The 18,015-nt window shown below is 43.6% G+C and overlaps 1 protein-coding gene across 3 annotated transcripts in view; it reads left to right on the top strand.

The window, feature by feature from the left end:
- LOC126497404 (60S ribosomal protein L39-like) overlaps positions 1-17,664 on the top strand; it is a 28,327-nt gene extending 10,663 nt beyond the window's left edge. The window contains exons 1-3 of one of the 3 annotated variants that reach the window (XM_050135415.1): positions 12,714-13,037; positions 13,527-13,585; positions 17,356-17,664. In XM_050135415.1, the coding sequence (XP_049991372.1) occupies positions 17,383-17,538 (156 nt within the window). In that variant the 5' untranslated portion in view covers positions 12,714-13,037; positions 13,527-13,585; positions 17,356-17,382 and the 3' untranslated portion in view covers positions 17,539-17,664. Of the gene's footprint in view, positions 1-12,713; positions 13,038-13,079; positions 13,381-13,526; positions 13,586-17,355 lie in introns of those variants that run through there. The other 2 variants (XM_050135421.1, XM_050135432.1) reach the window with 2 other exon arrangements.
- Positions 17,665-18,015: the final 351 nt, after the last annotated feature.

Consider the following 18,015-nt stretch of genomic DNA (forward strand, 5'->3'; position numbering starts at 1 on the left):
ACACGCGCAGCAAATATGCATAGAAAAGACCCTTGCAAAGTGGGATGGGTGATGGGATGGATATGGACTCAAGGGTGAATGGAAAAGTATTCAGAAGAGCATGGGATTCTTCAGTCTCCTCCTGCAGAAACCTTAAATATAGAAACGATGCTATGCTGTGAGTCTCTTAGAGAAAGGGAAGGCAATTGTAGGTGCTATTGAGCTTCCCATGACCCACTAAGATGACATTTATTCCCACGGGGGGGGGTGGTGGTGGGATACAATGGACTGCCAATAAGAAATCAAAATTACTCAGATGACTAAAAAGGAATCATTTCAGAAATTTCCAAATCAAGTTTGAGTCTTAGTCAACCCATTCAAGCCATTGTTAAAGGTCATTTCCTTCTAAAAGGTGGAAGTTTTGGTATGAAATATGAATGTAAGACAATTTAGCAAGAGAGTTCAAAAGAAATGCAGAGGAAGGAGAATAAAACATCCAACAATGTGCGTTCACGCCCTCGCTCACAGCCTACCTTCCATGTGCAGACATGACCTCATCACAGCCTACCTTCCATGTGCAGCCATGATCTCATCACAACCTACCTTCCATGTGCAGCCATGACCTCCCTCATCACAACCTACCTTCCATGTGCAGACATGCCCTCGCTCACAACCTACCTTCTCTGAAGTCAGGACTATCACAAAATCTGACTTTTGTTAGTTGACTCTGTGGGTAAACATGCTTGCTTCCAAGCCTGAGGACCTAAGTTCGATCCCCAGGAATACATGATGTAAATGTTACAGTCTAGGGGGTCTTGATTGTTTTTTCTAACAGTTAAAGAAGTAAAATTCACGAAAATCTCTAGTGCAATGGGTGTCAGTGAGGAAAACTGCAGACACAACAAAAAGCAGCAGAATCAGCCAGTGAAAAAAGGTCTTTAAAGATTAGGGGTGAGGAAATACATACTCACACACACTTACAAACACACACACACACACTCACACACACACACTCACACACACACACACCCCTACACACACACACATGCCATAAACACCCATTGGAGAAATGTAAAGCACATAAGGTTGAATGGGTCTCTGGCTGTGCTCCCTGGAGACACTGCTTGTTGGATGCCACTAACACATGCAGGATATCAGTCCACCAGTGCCTCCACAGAAGGTAATACTACAGGGTTTGGGCATGTAGCCAATCTCAACCTAAGTGAATGACCATAAGGACCTGTAGAAATTGGTAGCTGTCATCAATCTTTTTGATATTACCAGTTGGTCAGTTGCTGACCCTGACAGATGCAGAAGGGTTGTGATTTACATAGGATTTAATATACCACTCAGATCACTAAAACATGTGTGTAAACAGCTCCTTATGAGAGAGAGTAGATATAACTGAGGATTGATTAAGGCCCACCCATTGTGATGGTTATTCTTGGTTGCCAACTTGGCTATATCTGGAATGAACTATAATCTAGAATGGAGGGCACACTTGTGATACAGACCTTGAGGCAAGAAGACAACATGCCTTGGATGCAGATCCTAAGGTTGGAAAACATACACCTTTTATCCCATCATCTATACCATACCTCACTTTTTCCCTTCAGAAAGAGATCCCTGAATTTAATCTCTGTTTAGCTTTCTTCCTGCCTATGACCAGTAACAATTTATAACCAACCTGCCTAAATGATGACAAGCATCCATAACTGACCCAACTACCAAAAACCATTCGCCTCATCTCTTGGAATGTGAGCTTAATGTTCTCTAGACTGCTTCCTATTGTCTGGGGGCAATGATATCTATAGGAGAATCTGAGAAAATTAAGGTGGTAATCAAGTCCTGAGAAAACTAGCTGTTGTCTAGTCTCAGTGTGATGGGAGGGTGCAGGGCTTATTTGAAATCTAGCTGGCCTAGTCTATGAGGCTGGACCATCTAAGCCAGTGACCCTGAAGTTGTTCTGGATGCAGAACTCTGAGGAAACTGCAACAGAGGCCCTCTGAGAGACTGGATCACCTGAGCCACCCATTTTCACTGGTGTTTGGTCCCCCAGCTCTGAAAACACACAAACTTTCAAAGGTAGCACACACATCTGCATTAACACGAGTATAGATTGTGTATTATATACACATCAGTCAAAGATGACTTTTTGTTTCATCCACCACCTGTCCTATAGTTTTTCTAGCTTTATGTCTTTATGTCTGTAGCCAAGATTTTCAGGGGATCAAATCTGATCTCTGTCAACCTTGAATGAATCCACAGGCTTTCATTTCCTGTGGAAATAAAAGCATAACCTCTTCTCCAACATAACATATTTTTGACTTCCATTTTCAAGTTTAGACATTTTAAAAATATATAGAGTGGTTTAATTTAGAAGTCTTTATAATCCAGTGTCTCTTGGGAGTTATTGTTTGCTCATCAGCAATCAAAAAGATACCATGCAGGATCCAGACTCTTTGTGTATTTTCTATCTTTACATGGTTTGTCCTTTTTTATGTTATTTTTTTCTTTAAAGACTTTTATTATTTGCAAATTACTTTTCTATGACCGCCTACACTAATTTTTTAAGCATACACACATTTTTTAAACACACTGTAACCAGTTTAAGACAAATCTTAAATTGCTATGTCAGCTGCCTGTGTGGTAGTTAAGCACATTTTGCTGACACATGGCATTCATGGTGGGTTCTAGCCCACTGGCAGCAGTTGATAACCATGCCTCTGTATGCTGCTGAGCACCAGCTTGCTTACAGGACTAGGAAACTACACCTGGCTGCTTGTACAGAAATTGTCTTAGCCTTCTCAGATCCTATCTCAGGCCCTTGCATATTCAGGCCCCCATGTTGGACACCCTTTGTAGTCAGTGTTTTTCATTGGCACTGCTGGCTTCCCAATAATGATATGGAGACTTAATATTAATTATGAAAGTTTGGCCGATAGCTTAGGCTACTTCAAACTACTAGCCCTTGTAACTTAAATTAACTCCTATCTTTTAATCTGCATTCTTCCATGCACTCCTTACCTCATCTCAATTTTTGTCCAACCCACCTATTTGTTCAAAGGCAGAGTTTCTGGGTTGTTTGTGGGTCTCCATCAGAAGGCACCCATTTTTTTTTGTATGCATGTCCATTGTTTCTTTATTCTCTGTCATGTTAGTCAGATCAATCCCTAAACGGTGTGGGGGAGGTACTTTTGCCTCTCTCCTCTACTTCTTTTTTTTCTTTTTAATTATTTATTAAAAATTCCACCTCCTCCCATTCTCCCATTTCCCTCCCACTCCCCCCTTTTTTTCTTTAATAAATATTTTTTGTCTCTACAGACTTTGCTAGCATGTTGATTTAGACCACTGCTTTTCCCTCTCTGTAATGGAAAAATTAAAAATGCTGCAGGATCCTCAGCGGCAGTAGGCAGCACAAATGTTGTAGGTCCCCAAGCAGTGGTAGCGGGCCATGTGGTGGCAGGCAGCAGGCCCTGAGAGCAGCCAGTCCCAAGCAGAGACGGCTGCCAGTCCCCAAGCCATGGCTGGTCCCAGGCAGGGAGACATGTGGCAGACAGGCAAGAGACAGAGACATGGATAGGCACACCATGCAGAGTGAGATTGGACATTTATTCAGAGGGTTATGGAGGGGGAAGGGAGAAGGGGAGAAAAGGAGAGAGAGAGAGGAGAGAGAGAGAAAGGAGAGAGAGGGAGAAGAAAGAGACAGAAGCAGGGAAAGGGGAGAAGTGGGGAGAGAGGCAGAAGCTGCCTCTCTGAGAGGAAGGCAGAAAAAAGAGAGTGAGCTCAGACCTGAAGATGAAGATCAGCCTACCTCAGTGAATGGCAGAGGGAGTAGGTGTGGCTTGTCTCTTAAAGGGACAGAACAATCATTACACTCTGTCTCTTCCTGTGTCTATGTCTCTCTATATATAAAAGACAAGGTTTATGTAAGCCTCATGATGTATGTCAGACTGATCTCCAACTCATAATCTTCTGCCTCAGCCTCCCAAGAGTACTAGGATTGCATGTGTATAGCAGCACAGATGACTCTAGCTTGTTGGGGTGGGGGTGGGGATGAGGGCATGTGTGGAGTCTTATGTTCACTGTACATTCACACACATAGACTGTGTTGTCAACTTCCTAATGATCTCCAGGAAAATCTGCTGACCACACAGAGCTGAATTTATTAGATCCAGCCCAGTAGAGGAGTGTACCAAATCTAGTCTTGATAATATCTCAAAATGGGGAGAAATTAACAAGGAAAAACATATTTTCTTTATCCTCTTACAGTTAGTGAATGGAGCCTGTAGACTAAACTCACAAAAGAATAAACAGGAGGAAAAAAGACACCCTGGCTTTGATCCTTAGTACCATAAAAGAAACAAAGACAATCCCAAACAAGAAAACAAGGTACACAATTTTTACTGATATGTAAATGCTTATTCACAAGAAGGAGGTGAAAACTCTAAGAAGCAGTAGTGAGGCTGAGAGGCCTGGATTTTCTACAGAATAAATATATGATTCAAGAGACAAGACACTGCAGGATGAGACTAGAAAAACCAGTGAACTAGTGAATGGTTGGGTAAGACCCGCTTGTGCAAATTTATCTTGGATCTTGGCTCTCGTCTTCCATGAAAACAGTCTATTCTTGGGGTGGGGTTGGGAGACGGACACCTTTCTCAAAGGGAAATTTATGGTTTGCTTTCAGACAGAGGAGTTGAGAGAAGAGAACTCACTCTGCAAGGAACGAGTCTCAATTGCTTTCTGCTTGAAATAACCTAAGGTATTTGGGAGAGGCACACTCTGACTGCCTTCAATAGCAGTGAGTCTTTATAGTTCAGGCAGTTTATGACATAGTAGCTTTGGGCAAGCGAACTGCTTTAAAATACTTAGAGAAAAACAAAACCTTCTTTGGGTAAGGCCCACATGGATCTTGCATTCATAAGCCTCCTTCATCAGCTTCCCTTAACCTAGGGTTACAGGCTTGCACCACCAAGTCAGGCTCTTTCACACATGTGTACGTGTGTGTGTGTGTCTGTGTGTGTGTCTGTGTGTGTGTATGTGTCTGTGTGTGTGTCTGTGTGTGTGTCTCTGTGTGTGTGTGTGTCTGTGTGTCTGTGTCTGTGGAGGCAAGAGATGGAGGTCAGGTTTCCCCCCTTTATCTTTTTCTTCCTTTTTTATTGAGGCAGGGTCTCTCACTGAACCTAGAGCTCACCCTGATTAAGCTAGACTGGCTGGCCAGTGACTCCCTGGGATCCTCCTGCCTCTGCTGCCATTCCTTTTCCAGGGATCTGAGCTCAGGTCCTCATCTTTATGCCGAGGGTACTTTACCTACTGAGCATCAATCCCTACACCTGGCTCTGGAAGGAACTCTTAGTTGTTACCTGCCTGAACTGGCTCTCAGTTACACCTTCTAGGAGCAAACATTTCCTGGAACAAGAATCCAAGCGTTTGGTGCCTGGTCCCTGTGTTATTTAACATAAGGATACTGAAAGCATTCCTGGTCTCAGCATCATTTAACTCAGGAACAGAAAATTACACCCTTTTCCATTCTGAAGCTAGTCGGTGTGTGGTATGACTGCCCATGACCTCACTTCTTACTAGCATGAAATGAGTGTGGAGTGAGTCTGAATCCAGGCAAGCAGTTAAGACAGTGTTCAGAAAGCTACCTGCAGTCTCAACAAGGGATTAGTTGAAAGGCCTTGTTTCAGTATTTTTGCCACCAGGACATAGACTCCCACATACCCTCTTTAAGCTGCCACTCTCTCTGCAGAAGAGCCAGTTTCCTTCAACCAAAGTCCTTTTTTTCAAATGGAAATTCTGCTATAAGCTCTGATGCTGACATATTCCAAAGAAAATGAGACAAACTATAAAGCTTTGAATATTATCCACCAAGTATATGGTTGTTCACTTTATATAAAAGAGAAGACACAGGATTCAGAAGCGCTGCAATTGGAAACCAACTTCAGGCTTCATTCACAAGAACAAGTGACTGTCCCAGGACCCTGAATTCTTAAGATATTGGCACCTGTCATTTCGAAAAGTGATTACATTGTACAAAGTCAATAAAGGGAACAGATACCAGGTGTAGTGTCGCACACACAATCCTAGCATTCAGGGTGTGGAGGCAGGAGGACCAGAATTTCAAGGTCATCCTTGGCTAAATGATAAATTCTAGACTTCCGTGGGATTAATGAGACTCTGTCATTAAAAAGGAGACACCAAACATGCACATGGGGGGGGGAGGATGGAGAGGGAGAGAGCAAGCAGTCCTTGTGCTCACAGATAAGTCCTAGGAAAGCCAGGAATTTAAACATGCAGCGTTGTCTTTTTCAACCCAAGTGATGATATCTGTTTCCTACACAGAAGGCTGGGAGTTGATGTAATTAATAGTCTGGTGACCTGTGTTTCCCGTAGGGCTAGGTCATAGCTGAATCCCCAGAAGATTATGTCTGTCCCAGACACTTCTTCCCTAAGAAGCATTCTCAGTCCATAGAACCCATCTCTATGGAAGATGCACATGTACTTTACAATAGCTCTGGTGACCTCCATGCTATCTGTAGGGACGAGTCACTCCTAACCAGACTCTTATGTTTATCTCAGTCACTTTCCCTAGACCCTTATCTTGAGTATAGTTTCTCAGTCGACAGAACCCATTTTATGGAAGAAGTCATGTGTACTTTGTAAAGAGTTTCAATATAAACATGTCTTAAACTTTGTTGTACACATGGGATTGAGTTAATTATTGTCTTAGTCAATGTTCTATTGCTGCAAAGAGACACCATGATCATGGAAAGCCTTATAAACAAAAGTATTTAATTGGGGTTGGCTTATATTCAGAGGTTTTGTCCATTATCATCACAGTGGGAAACATGGCAGCATGCAGGCAGACATGGTACTGGAGAGGCAGCTAAGAGTTCTATATCCAGATTGTCAGGCAGCAGTAAGAGAGTAAGACACTGGGCCTGCTTTGAGCTTCTAAAGCCTCAAAGTCCAACCCTGTAATCAGATGTTTCTCTCCCATCCACCAGTTCCCAAATTGTGGGCCCATATTTCGATATGACACAAAAGCCATTAGCCCGGTTTGAGGGGATCACGTAGCTCTGCAGACAAGCTGTCTGTGCCCTTAACAAAAGCCAGGATGCCTGCTCCTTTTGTTAAAATGTGGATTACCTGAGAAGAGATGTTTGACTGAAGCTGATGACTTAGGAGTTCAGATGTTTGGTGCTTCCTTCCTTTTGTAATTTGGAGGATGTCTTATAGAGATGCTAATTCGTGGCCTACCTGACTGCTAGATGCAGATGTGACTTGAGCCCAGGTCCCTGGTTGTCTAGGTGATGGTGTAATGTGCCCCCCCCCCCCCCCTCACCNTTGGGGCTTCTTTCCTTATGCAATTTTGAGGATGTCTTATAGAGATGCTAATTCAGGGCCTACCAGACTGCTAGATGCAGATGTGACTTGAGCCCAGGTCCCTGGTTGTCTAGGTGATGGTGTAATGTGCCCCCCCCCCCCCCGCTCAATTTGGTGTGGGTATATAAGATGTTTGGACAATAAACGGTGATTCTGGCCTTTTCCATGATGACGGTGTAAGCTGTGTCAGTTTTATTCCTCGCGACTCCGTTCCAGCCAGGCTCTGACACCAAATAATCACTCAGAGGCCAATATTAATTACAAATGCTCAAACAATAGCTCAGGCTTGTTACTAGCTAACTTGTACATTTAAATTAACTCACATTTCTACTTATGCTTTGCCATGTGTCTCATGGCTTGTTACCTCATTTTTTACACATCCTGCTTGTTTGGCAGTGTTTCTTGACTCTGCCCTTCTCCTTCCCTTCAGCCTTAGCTTGGTTACCCCACCTATACTTCCTGCCCAGCTACTGGCCAATTAGCATTTTATTAAACCAATTCTAATGACAAATCTTTACAGTATATGAAAGGATTGTTCCACAGCATACCCCAGTGATATACTTTCTTCAACACCTAGTCCAGCAAGGTCACATCTTCAAATCCCTGGCAAGTAGCATCACTTTTTAATGACAAGCATTCCTATGGGAGCCATTTCCGTTCACACCACAACAGTTATCATCAGGAGCCGTCACACTGCATGATCCTTAACCTGTCCTTTATGGGCAGGTCTCCCCTGAACCAGTGTCTCATCACTGGGAAACTGTATCTTTTTGCATAGCTCTTCCCTCTCTTTGTTCATCCTCCAGATCTGCTTCTCTTTCAGTGGGAAGGAATATCTTGTACTTTCACAGAAAGACCTTTTCTGTGAGCCTGGATTCCATAGGTCTTTAAGCCCATTCACCTTGCAATCATCAGCTTGTTTATATTTATTATATGACTGGATAAATGTGCAATAATCTTATGTATCTGTCCATTCACTAATTTATTGCCCTTTACTCCTAGTAGGTCCAGACTAGTACCAGTGGGAGTAGACATCCCGTTTGTCAGGCTGCAACATCCTATAGTTAAACTCAATAGATCTTATCAAATGTATGTATGCTAAAGGGTAAATTGGGCTCCTGGCTCATAGCTTAGCTGAATTATGTTACTTTCCATTTTATTTTGACTAAAACAACAACAACAACAAAAACAAAAAGTTCCTCCAGAGATGGCTCAACAATTAAGAACACTGGCTGTTCTTCCAGAAGTTCAATTTCCAGTGTCCACACAGTGGCTCACAACTGTCTGTAACTATAGTCTCAGTATCTGATACCCTGTTCTGGTGTGCACACATGCAGAAAAAATACTCATATTCATAAGATAGATGATAGATAGATAGATAGATAGATAGATAGATAGATAGATAGATAGATAACAACGAACAACAACAAAATGAATGAGCCAGGCATAATGGTGCACTGTCAGGAGTCATGCCATGGGACCAACAAACAGCTATGGAATTCATAGGACATGACCAAGCAATCAGGAAAGTCACACCTGAGTGAGCCTTGGAGAGGCAGAACCTGGAGGACTATGTGTCCTAAGGACCTCATGCTGTTATTAAGCATAGCACTGGTTGTTATCTCCATGTCCCTCATAATCTGTGAGTTGTACGAAAACTCTCAGGGGGGTTCTAGTCCCTCCCTGGACCATGTTACTGGTACTTACAATAATAGTGATTGACTTTTTCCAAGCATTACTGCTGGAACAGATTAGTGATCCAAACACCACCATTAGAAAGAATTTCGACATGTAGATTGTTAGTAAAGTTATGTTAAGATGTTTTGTCAATGACTTTGAGGTAGAAAATCTTAGGGAACAATTTTGGGGGAACCAGGGCAACCTGGCCACACAGAATGGGGCCCAGACCATGTGGAGCCCATGGCAGGCTGGCCACACATGGGGTCCAGGCTGTACAGCTGCCATGGCAGGCAGCACCAGGTTCCAGGAAAAGCAATGAGCTGACACCACCCAGGGAGGTCCAGCATCTAAAGGGAAGTACCTTGTAACATGAGGGCCAGGCTCCTTGGGGTTTCTGTCCTGCCCAGTCCCCCAGCCCTTTAGTCCCAGAGAAAATCACACAGAGATCTCCACAAGATTATAAACTGATTGGTCCATTAGCTCAGGCTTCTTATTAGCTCTTGTAGCTTATATTAACCCATTGTTCTTATCTATGCTAGCCACATGAAGATCAGCTTGCTTCCATGCATTGGGGAGGAGTGGGCGTGGCTTGTCTCTTAAAGGGACAGAGTCTCTTTTCCATCTCTCTCTTGAAGAGCGAGTTTCTGTCTCTCCCTTTTCCCTACTTCTTCCCTTCCATTTCTCTCTCTCTCTCTCTCTCTCTCTCTCTCTCTCTCTCTCTCTCTCAGTAAATATCTAACCTCACTCTGCATGGTGTGCCTATCTGTGTCTCTTGCCCACCACATGGCTCCCTGCCCTGAACCAGCCACCTTCAGAGACCTGCAGCGTGGTCTCATGGTATGCCCATCTGTCTGTGGCTCCTCATGGGACTGGCTCCTCTCGGGACCCATTGCCCACTGCCTGCCTCCACTTCAGAGACCTGATGCCCACCTGCAGCCTGGTCTCGGGACCCGCTTCCCACTGCAGCCACTTGGGAATTCACAGCATTTTACTTAATCCATTACAGTGGGTATGCACCCTGAGGACTTAAAGTAGAACAAACTGATTGGTTTTCATATGTAAAAGTTTAGATTTGTGATTCTTTTAAGATTTTTTAAGATTACCTTTTGAGATAAATAATAAAAGGATTGATCTTTCCTTTATAAGAGCAAAATGTAGCCTGCCAGTAAAAGAACTGGCTGAGAAAAATAACTTGCATGCTTAGACTTTGTTAATCTATAACAAATTGCTTGGTCTTGAATGTATAGTGTTCTTAGAGATAATTTGGTTTTTGACTGTAACATGTGAAGTGTTAATCATGTAAGGTATTTTACATGCAGGTTTTAACTTGTTTTTATTGGAATCATTCACCTGAAAAATAGAATGTAACTAACATTGCAATTTTTATATTGCTGAGAGATTTTGCTGTGGTATATAAGCTGCAAAGGGAAAAATAAAGACAAGAAGGAAGAAAACATCAGGATAGAAGAACAGAACAGAAAAAGTATAGAATAGGACAAAGCACCAGAAAGAATAATAAAATTCATAATTGAGCTTTGACCCTCAGAAAAGTCCTTGTGTGTCTGTCTGTGGTCTGTTGGAACCTCCAGCTCTCCCCTACAAGATCCAGAAAACCCTGTTCCAGTCTCTCTCCAAACCCTGCCCACTCAGTGAATCACAGAACAAAGGAAAGGCACCCAAGGCCCAGTTCCACATTTTGGCAACTCTAAAGTTGCCAGTTGCCCAAGTCCCCATCTAAAGTGTTCAGATTTTGACCATACTTGGACACAAACCCAGTTTGCAGAAGACATGTGATCACCCTTTGCCAACAACCTATAAAGTTTCTCAGGCACTGACTGGAGATCCTGCCTTGGAGTTGTTTGATCAAATAAACCTGTTATGCTTTTTCCATTCAGCTTGATCTGACTTACTGTGTCAGTAGATAAGCCTTTCATGGAGGGGGTTAATTTTTGAGACAGAATCTGGCTATATTGGCTACCCTAAAAATCATTATGTAGACCAGATTGGTTTTGAACTTCTCTGGTCCTCCTGTCTCTGCCTCCCAAGTGCTATGATTTTAAGTGTGACTTTCCTGAGCTTTAGATTTGCACAGAGAAAGGACTGGGGTAAAGAATTGAAATTCCTCTCTGTCATCATAAGATTTGATTTGATTGATCACCTCATTTCTGGTTAAAGTGTTATGGTAAAAATAAAACGGTGCCATTCCCCAAGTGGCTGCAGTGGGCAGCAGGCCTCATGGGCCATGAAGGCAGCAGGTCCCAGGCAGGGAGCCATGCAGTGGGTGAGAGACCTCAGTTGAGCAGCCAATCCCACGAGGAGCCATAGCCCCCGTGGGTGAGAGACAGACTGATAGGCACGCCATGCAGAGTAAGGTTGGATATTTATTTAGTGGGTTATGGAAGGGAAGGGGAGAGGGAGTAAGGGAAGGAGGGGGAAGAACAGAGAGAGAGAGAGAGAGAGAGAGAGAGAGAGAGAGAGAGAGAGAGAGAGAGAAGGAAGGGGAGAAGTAGGGAGAATGGAGAGAGGCAGAAGCTGACTCTTTGGGGGAGAGAGGGAAAAGAGAGGGACTCAGGCTGGAAGCTGAAGATCAGCTTGCCTGGGGAAGCTGGGAGGGAGTAGACATGGCTTGTCTCTTAAAGGGACAGAGCAAACCGTTACAACCATACACTTCAGACACAGGATTCTGTTGACTGTATCTGACCCGAAAAACCTCCTCCATAAGGGTCATCTTTCATACTACTAGTGCTATGTAAGCTACCAAAAGGGGGAAGAAATTTCTACACCTACCTACCTTAGAAGCACAACAATGTCCAGCATGGCAAGACATCTCTAAATGGGCAATAGTGGCATTCACTGCTTGGCAATAACCAACAGCTCAGTTCAGGACAGATCAGCCTTTCCATTTCAAATTGAAGGCACAGTAAAGTGACTGCTGGGCTGTCTCTCAGGTGGCAGAGAAGAGCAGGCAGTGGGAGAAGCCTTGTCAGTTTTAAGGGGATAGGTAGCAGCTGGAGGAGTACGGGTCACAGCAGCCTGGGAATTACTACAGACCGGGTTAATTAGGAATTAGTTGCCCTTGCCCAAGATAGTTGACCACTGGGGTGGTGTCTTAGTTAGGGTTTTATAGCTGTGAAGAGACACCATGACCACAACTCTTTAACTTTTATGATCTGTGACAATGTGGAAAAAAAAAATAAGAACACAACTCCAACATCAACAAAAATCTTTTATGTGGGTACTGAATAAATATGAGCTTGAGGTCAGAAGCCTTGGCTGGATTCTTCAACAGCTTTCCATCTCCTGAGTTGCTAGGATTAGGCATAAGTAACTGATGGTAACACCTGGCTTTGATGGGTAATTTTTACTTTTTGTTTGTTTGAGACAGGGTTTCTCTGTAGCTTTGGAGCCTGCCCTTGAGCTCACTCTGTAGCTCAGGCTGGCCATGAACTCATGGAGATTCACCTGTCTCTGCCTCCTGAGTGCTGGGGTTAAAGGCATACGCCACCACTGCCCGGCGATTTTAATATATATTGGGTTTTTTTTTTTTTTTTTTTTTTTTGAGGCAGGGTTTCTCTGTGGCTTTGGAGCCTGTCCTGGTTCTTGCTCTGTAGACCAGGCTGGTCTCGAACTCACAGAGATCCGCCTGCCTCTGCCTCCCGAGTGCTGGGATTAAAGGTGTGCGCCACCATCGCCTGGCTGCGATTTTACTTTTTTGCAACAAGGTCTCACGTATCCCAAACTGCCCTGGAACTTGCTATGTGGCCATGGATGAGCTTGAATTTCTTTTAATGTATCCTCTACCTCTCAAGTGTTAGGATTATGAACAAGCGTCACCACGGCACATGACATGTTATTTCCTAACTCTTTTCATGTCTGCAACCCTTTTATCTGTCGATGATCCACAACTTGTAACAATTTTGAGTCTTCGGGTGGAGAGCGGTGTTCCTGTAACACTCGAGAAGTGAGCACTTCCGTCCTGCGCAACGGTAGGTGCAGTTTCTGGATCCCGCTCCGGCGGCATTAAGAGTTCCAACTGCCATCCTGGACAGACTAGCAAGCAATGGCATTCGGCTGAGTATCCACCCGATTGACACCAAGACTCACCCCACCCCATCCCAGGGTTCTCCTTGGCCTGAAGCCGACGCTGCGGGCTTTGCGCACTCTGCGCATGCGTACTAACATCCAACGCCTCTTCCTCGCCACGAGGCCTGACGGGATTTCCGGTGGCCACCATTATCCTAACTGCCAGAGGCTTTGGGCACCGCTTCTGGTGTGCGGTCCAGGGCGCCCGTTGTGCGGTCCGGGGCTCCCGTTGTGTAGCGCTCGCAGGTGGGTGGGGTGGACTCGGCTGTTGTGTGGTGTCGCAGGCCTCGGCCTGGGCCACACCTGCGCCACTGCCGCCCGTGTGTGACCCGTGTGTGGCCTGTGCCTCGCTACTCCTAGAAAAACTCTGACATACCCCCTGCTTTTTTTAGGAAACCCAGCAGAGTCGGGCGCTCAGCTTGTTGTGTCTCCACCTGTACACTCAGCGGAGGTAAGAGGAAACACTATTTCTCAATTAATTGTTTTAAAAAAAACCCACAAGTTCCTTTTAGTTCATTGTAACTCAATCTGCAAAATAAGTAGGTTTGATTAACATGGTTGTACTTTTATTTCCTGAGTTCAGGTTGTAACCCCTTCCCATCTCCCTCTTCCCTTTCTGGCCTCCCCCATTTCCCTTTCAGACGTTACCAATTTCTTTTTTTTTTTTTTTTTTTTTTTTGGTTTTTCGAGACAGGGTTTCTCTATAGCTTTGGTGCCTGTCCTGGAACTAGCTCTTGTGTAGACCAGGCTGGCCTCGAACTCACAGAGATCCGCCTGCCTCTGCCTCCCGAGTGCTGGGATTAAAGGATTAAAGGCGTGCGCCACCACCGCCCGGCAAGACGTTACCAATTTCTGCTCCTCTACTTCGGCAATGTTAGAATTACAAATCCTACGGCTGGTTTACACAACGCTGTGCTTGGACCTAGGGCAGCCTGTATGCCATACGGCGATCCACCTGAGCTACATCCCCAGCCCTGTTTACAGATGGAAACAGTGATAGTCCCTTATTCTTTATTAGAAAGTCTCTTCTTTGATAGTTATAGTGTTTGGGGCTTTGCACCTGGTTTAGAAATCTAGTTACAAGTTTCTGAACAATTCAGGATATCGTATCTTCCCATAGGGCCAGAGGTGTGACTTGGGTTCTGTCCCTGGGGCCATTCATTAAGAGTACTGTGGTTTCGAGGTTGATTTTGTGGCTCCTGGGGCCCCTGACTCCAGTGCTCTCCAGAGTTTGTTAATACCTAACTAGTTGCCAGCCTCATCTTTGAAAGATGTGATATAGGAAGATGGATACTCTGAGTGATCACCATGCCTTTGGGATCAGCAGGAGTCTGACAAGATACTTCATGGTTGTGATACATAGTAGGATGGGTCAAGTGGCTGATAACGGTCATTCCCATTGCTCAGATAAAATGTAAGGAACACATTTGAAGAGCTGCTAGAGGCTTACAGAGCTGAGCTTTAGGGTGAGCAGAGCTAACCAAGGGAGGCATAGCACCTTCAAGGTGAGATGGAGGACAAGGCTGGAGTTCCCATCAATCTTTGTGCTTGGTGGTCAGATGGCATGTCACTGGTACTGGCACTATGGCGGTGTTGAGTCTTAATGGGATCCAATAGAAAGCTTTTGTTGATGTCATGTGTCTAGTATGTTTGGGGTCTGGTTTTCGTTTGCTTTGTTTTGTTTTTGAGAAGGTTTTATTACGCCCTCGTGCCCATATGGTTCCAATGTGCTTTGTTTCCTTTGAGTAGTTATCAGTGTGAGCTTCTTGGTAGGTGGTATCTTTGTGTCCAAAGGAGATGCCTCTGAGGCTGCACTCAGATGGAATCTCTCAAGGCAAGGAACAAGCTGAAAATCACTGTTTTACATGAACTCAAGTACCAGACAGGATATAAACTGTCTTCCATGGGGAGGCAAGAAGATCCCTAGTTAAAGGCTACCTTTACCTCCTTAGAGAATTTGAGGTCATACCAGCTTTATGAGACCCTCTCACAAGTAATCCTAAACAGTAAGAGTGATACAATGACTAAATTTATGTTTGTTTCAAAATATACCCTTGAGCCAGGCATAGTGGCATGTACTTTTAATCCCACCTATCAATCAGAAGGCAGAAAGCAGGCAGATGTCTCTGAGTTCAATGCCAGCCTGGTCTGCATACTTAGCAAGTTCCAGGCTAGCCAGTGCTATATAGTAAGTCTCTCATATACTTCTACCTCCCAAGGGCGGTGATTACATATAGGCACTATATACCAAGCTCTTAATTCCACTTAATCCTTTTGTTTTTTCCTCACTCAAGTGGGACGTAGCTCAGCCTGATCTGGAGCTCCTGATCTTCCTGCCTCTACTTTCCACGAGCTGGGATTACAGACTTTAGACACCAAATCAGCATAGGAAATATTTAGATGATGAGACACTGGCGGAGGCAGCTGTTACAAAGGAAAACATTTAATTGGTGGTTTGCATACAGTTTCAGAGGCTTAGTCCATTATCATGGCAGGGAGCATGGCAGCATGCAGGCAGGAGCTGGAGAAGCAGTTGAGCGCTATAACCTGATCCACAGGAGGTGTGGTGGGGGTGGGGGATAAGAGAGGAAGGAGAAAGACTGGGCTTTTGAAAACTCAGACCACCCTCAGTGATACACTTCCCCCAACGAGGCCACACACTTCCTAATATTTTTCAAAATAATGCCACTCCCTGGTGACTAAGCTCATTCAGTGCTGAGCTTGTGGGGGAGGGGAACATTCTTAGTCAGACCACTTCAGATGGCACGTTAGGGGAGTCTGTGGTCAGTATGTAAGTCATTTTTCCCCCAGTGGTAAAAGCTGGGAAATGCATACAAGTTTTCAAAGATAAAATAGGTCATGAGTTCAATGTGTGGGAAAAGTTATTTGTGTGAAGAGACCTTTGTGGTGGAGAATTTCAGCTGTTCTGTCTCCTTTAACTTTTATTTTTAGATTTATTTTTGTGTGTATGAGTGCTTGTATGTATGTATGTGTACCATGTGTGTGCCTGGTTCCCACATAGGTTAGAAGAGGGCATCGATCCCTTGCAACTGATGTTACAGATGTGTGTCGGCTGCTGTGAACTGACACACATGCTAGGAACTGGACTGGGGTCCTCTGGAAGAATACATACTCTCATCTCCAGCTCTCTGTCTCTGCTTTTAAACTGTCCTTTACATTAGTAAAATATTTTTTTCTTTTGATAACAAAAAAAAAAGGTCCCCTTTCTCACTTTCTTTTTTCCAAGACAGGGTCTAACTTTGTAGCTCTCACTGGCTAGATGACTGAGATCTTGCTGTGTAGACGAGGCTGGACTTGAACTTGGTAGAAATTGAACTGTTGCCATGACTACCTCCTCAGTACTGGGATTGACAATATGCACTATCATGTCTGGCTCATCTTTGCATTTTGTAGCAGACTTGAATTATTCAAATTAAATTAAATGATTACATTATCAAAATTAGGGTTTTTTTTGTTTTTGATCTAGCTAAATATTTTTAAAACTTTTTGGTGCAAGAAATTAAAAAAAAAGAAAGATAGTTGATAATTTTAGCAAAAGAATTTAAATTTCCAGCAAACATTTATACCCACATGTGCATGGCACTGCTGTTTGAGGAAGGATTTAAAATGTCATAAAAATGTGGTTACAAATCTTTAACCCATGAGGCTTGAGACTGCTACTTAGGTCAGTCTTAACACAATATATTTCTGCCAACTCTTTGATCTAGGAAGAAAATTACTTAGTGAAACTTTTTCCCAATTATTAAATTCTTTGATGGAATGAATCAGCTAATTGAGCAGCTTCTTTCCCTTCCCTACACTCTCTGTTTTGTTTTTCTGGTGTTTTTTTTTTTTTTTTTTTTTTTTAGGCAGGGTCATGTATAGTTCAGATCGACCTTGAGAACTGTATGTTCAATTATTGGTTGAATTCTTGGTGGAATTTTTTGGTGCTTAACCCCCATTTCTAGATCAACTGTTGTGATTGTTTCACTTGCTTTTCCTCTTGAAAGCCTCTTTTTGTTTTGTTTCAAAACAGTGTTTCTCTTTGTAACAACTCTGGCTGTCCTGAAACCTGCCTTGTAGACCAGGCTGGCCTCGAACTCACAGAGTTCCTGCCTCTGCCTCCCGAGTGCCAGGATCAAAGGCGTGCACCACCATGCCCAGGTACCATCATCCATTTTTGTTAATGACTATACGTTTTTGCCTTTCTCTCTCACACAGTGTGTACCTGTCTGCCTTTTCTTCACCATGGCTTCTCACAAGACATTCAGGATCAAGCGAGTGCTGGCTAAGAAACAAAAGCAAAATCGTCCCATTCCACAATGGATTCAGATGAGAACTGGCAATAAAATCATGTACAACTCCAAAAGGAGACACTGGAGACGAACCAAACTGGGTCTCTAAGGAGCCATGTGTATTGATGCTGTTTGAAGGTCACCACTAACTTACTGCATCAAGTTTAAAACCTTACCATTATCTAGATATCTGAGTGTGTTTATTGGGGATGTAAGTTTTTTCTTTGTTTCTTTGCTCTGGTAGGTTCATTCAATAGTTCAGTAATAAATATGTGAAACCTTTTGTTTGGAAGAAAAATATTTGCTTGTGTGTTACAACTTACTTTGTTTGGTGGTTCTGGGGTCAAACCAGGACTTTTGCATAATAGAGAAATATTCTATCATTGAACTACATCTCTAGCTCTTGTTTGGGAAGTTGAGTGTTGAGACCTGTTCAGACTGTCTTCAAACTCATGATCCTTCTTCCTCAGCCTTCTGAATGCTCGGAGGACTCCAGCAAGACTAAGTGACAGAAGCTGTGGAAACTTTATTGAGACTCACTTTGTCAGTCATTTCACATGAGTGTTGAAATTAGGTGTTTTTCAAC

Source organism: Alexandromys fortis, unplaced genomic scaffold (genome assembly GCF_014885135.2).
Source record: "Alexandromys fortis isolate MF-2015 unplaced genomic scaffold, M_Fortis_MF-2015_v1.1 scaffold_29, whole genome shotgun sequence".
Classification (NCBI taxonomy): Eukaryota; Metazoa; Chordata; class Mammalia; order Rodentia; family Cricetidae; genus Alexandromys; species Alexandromys fortis.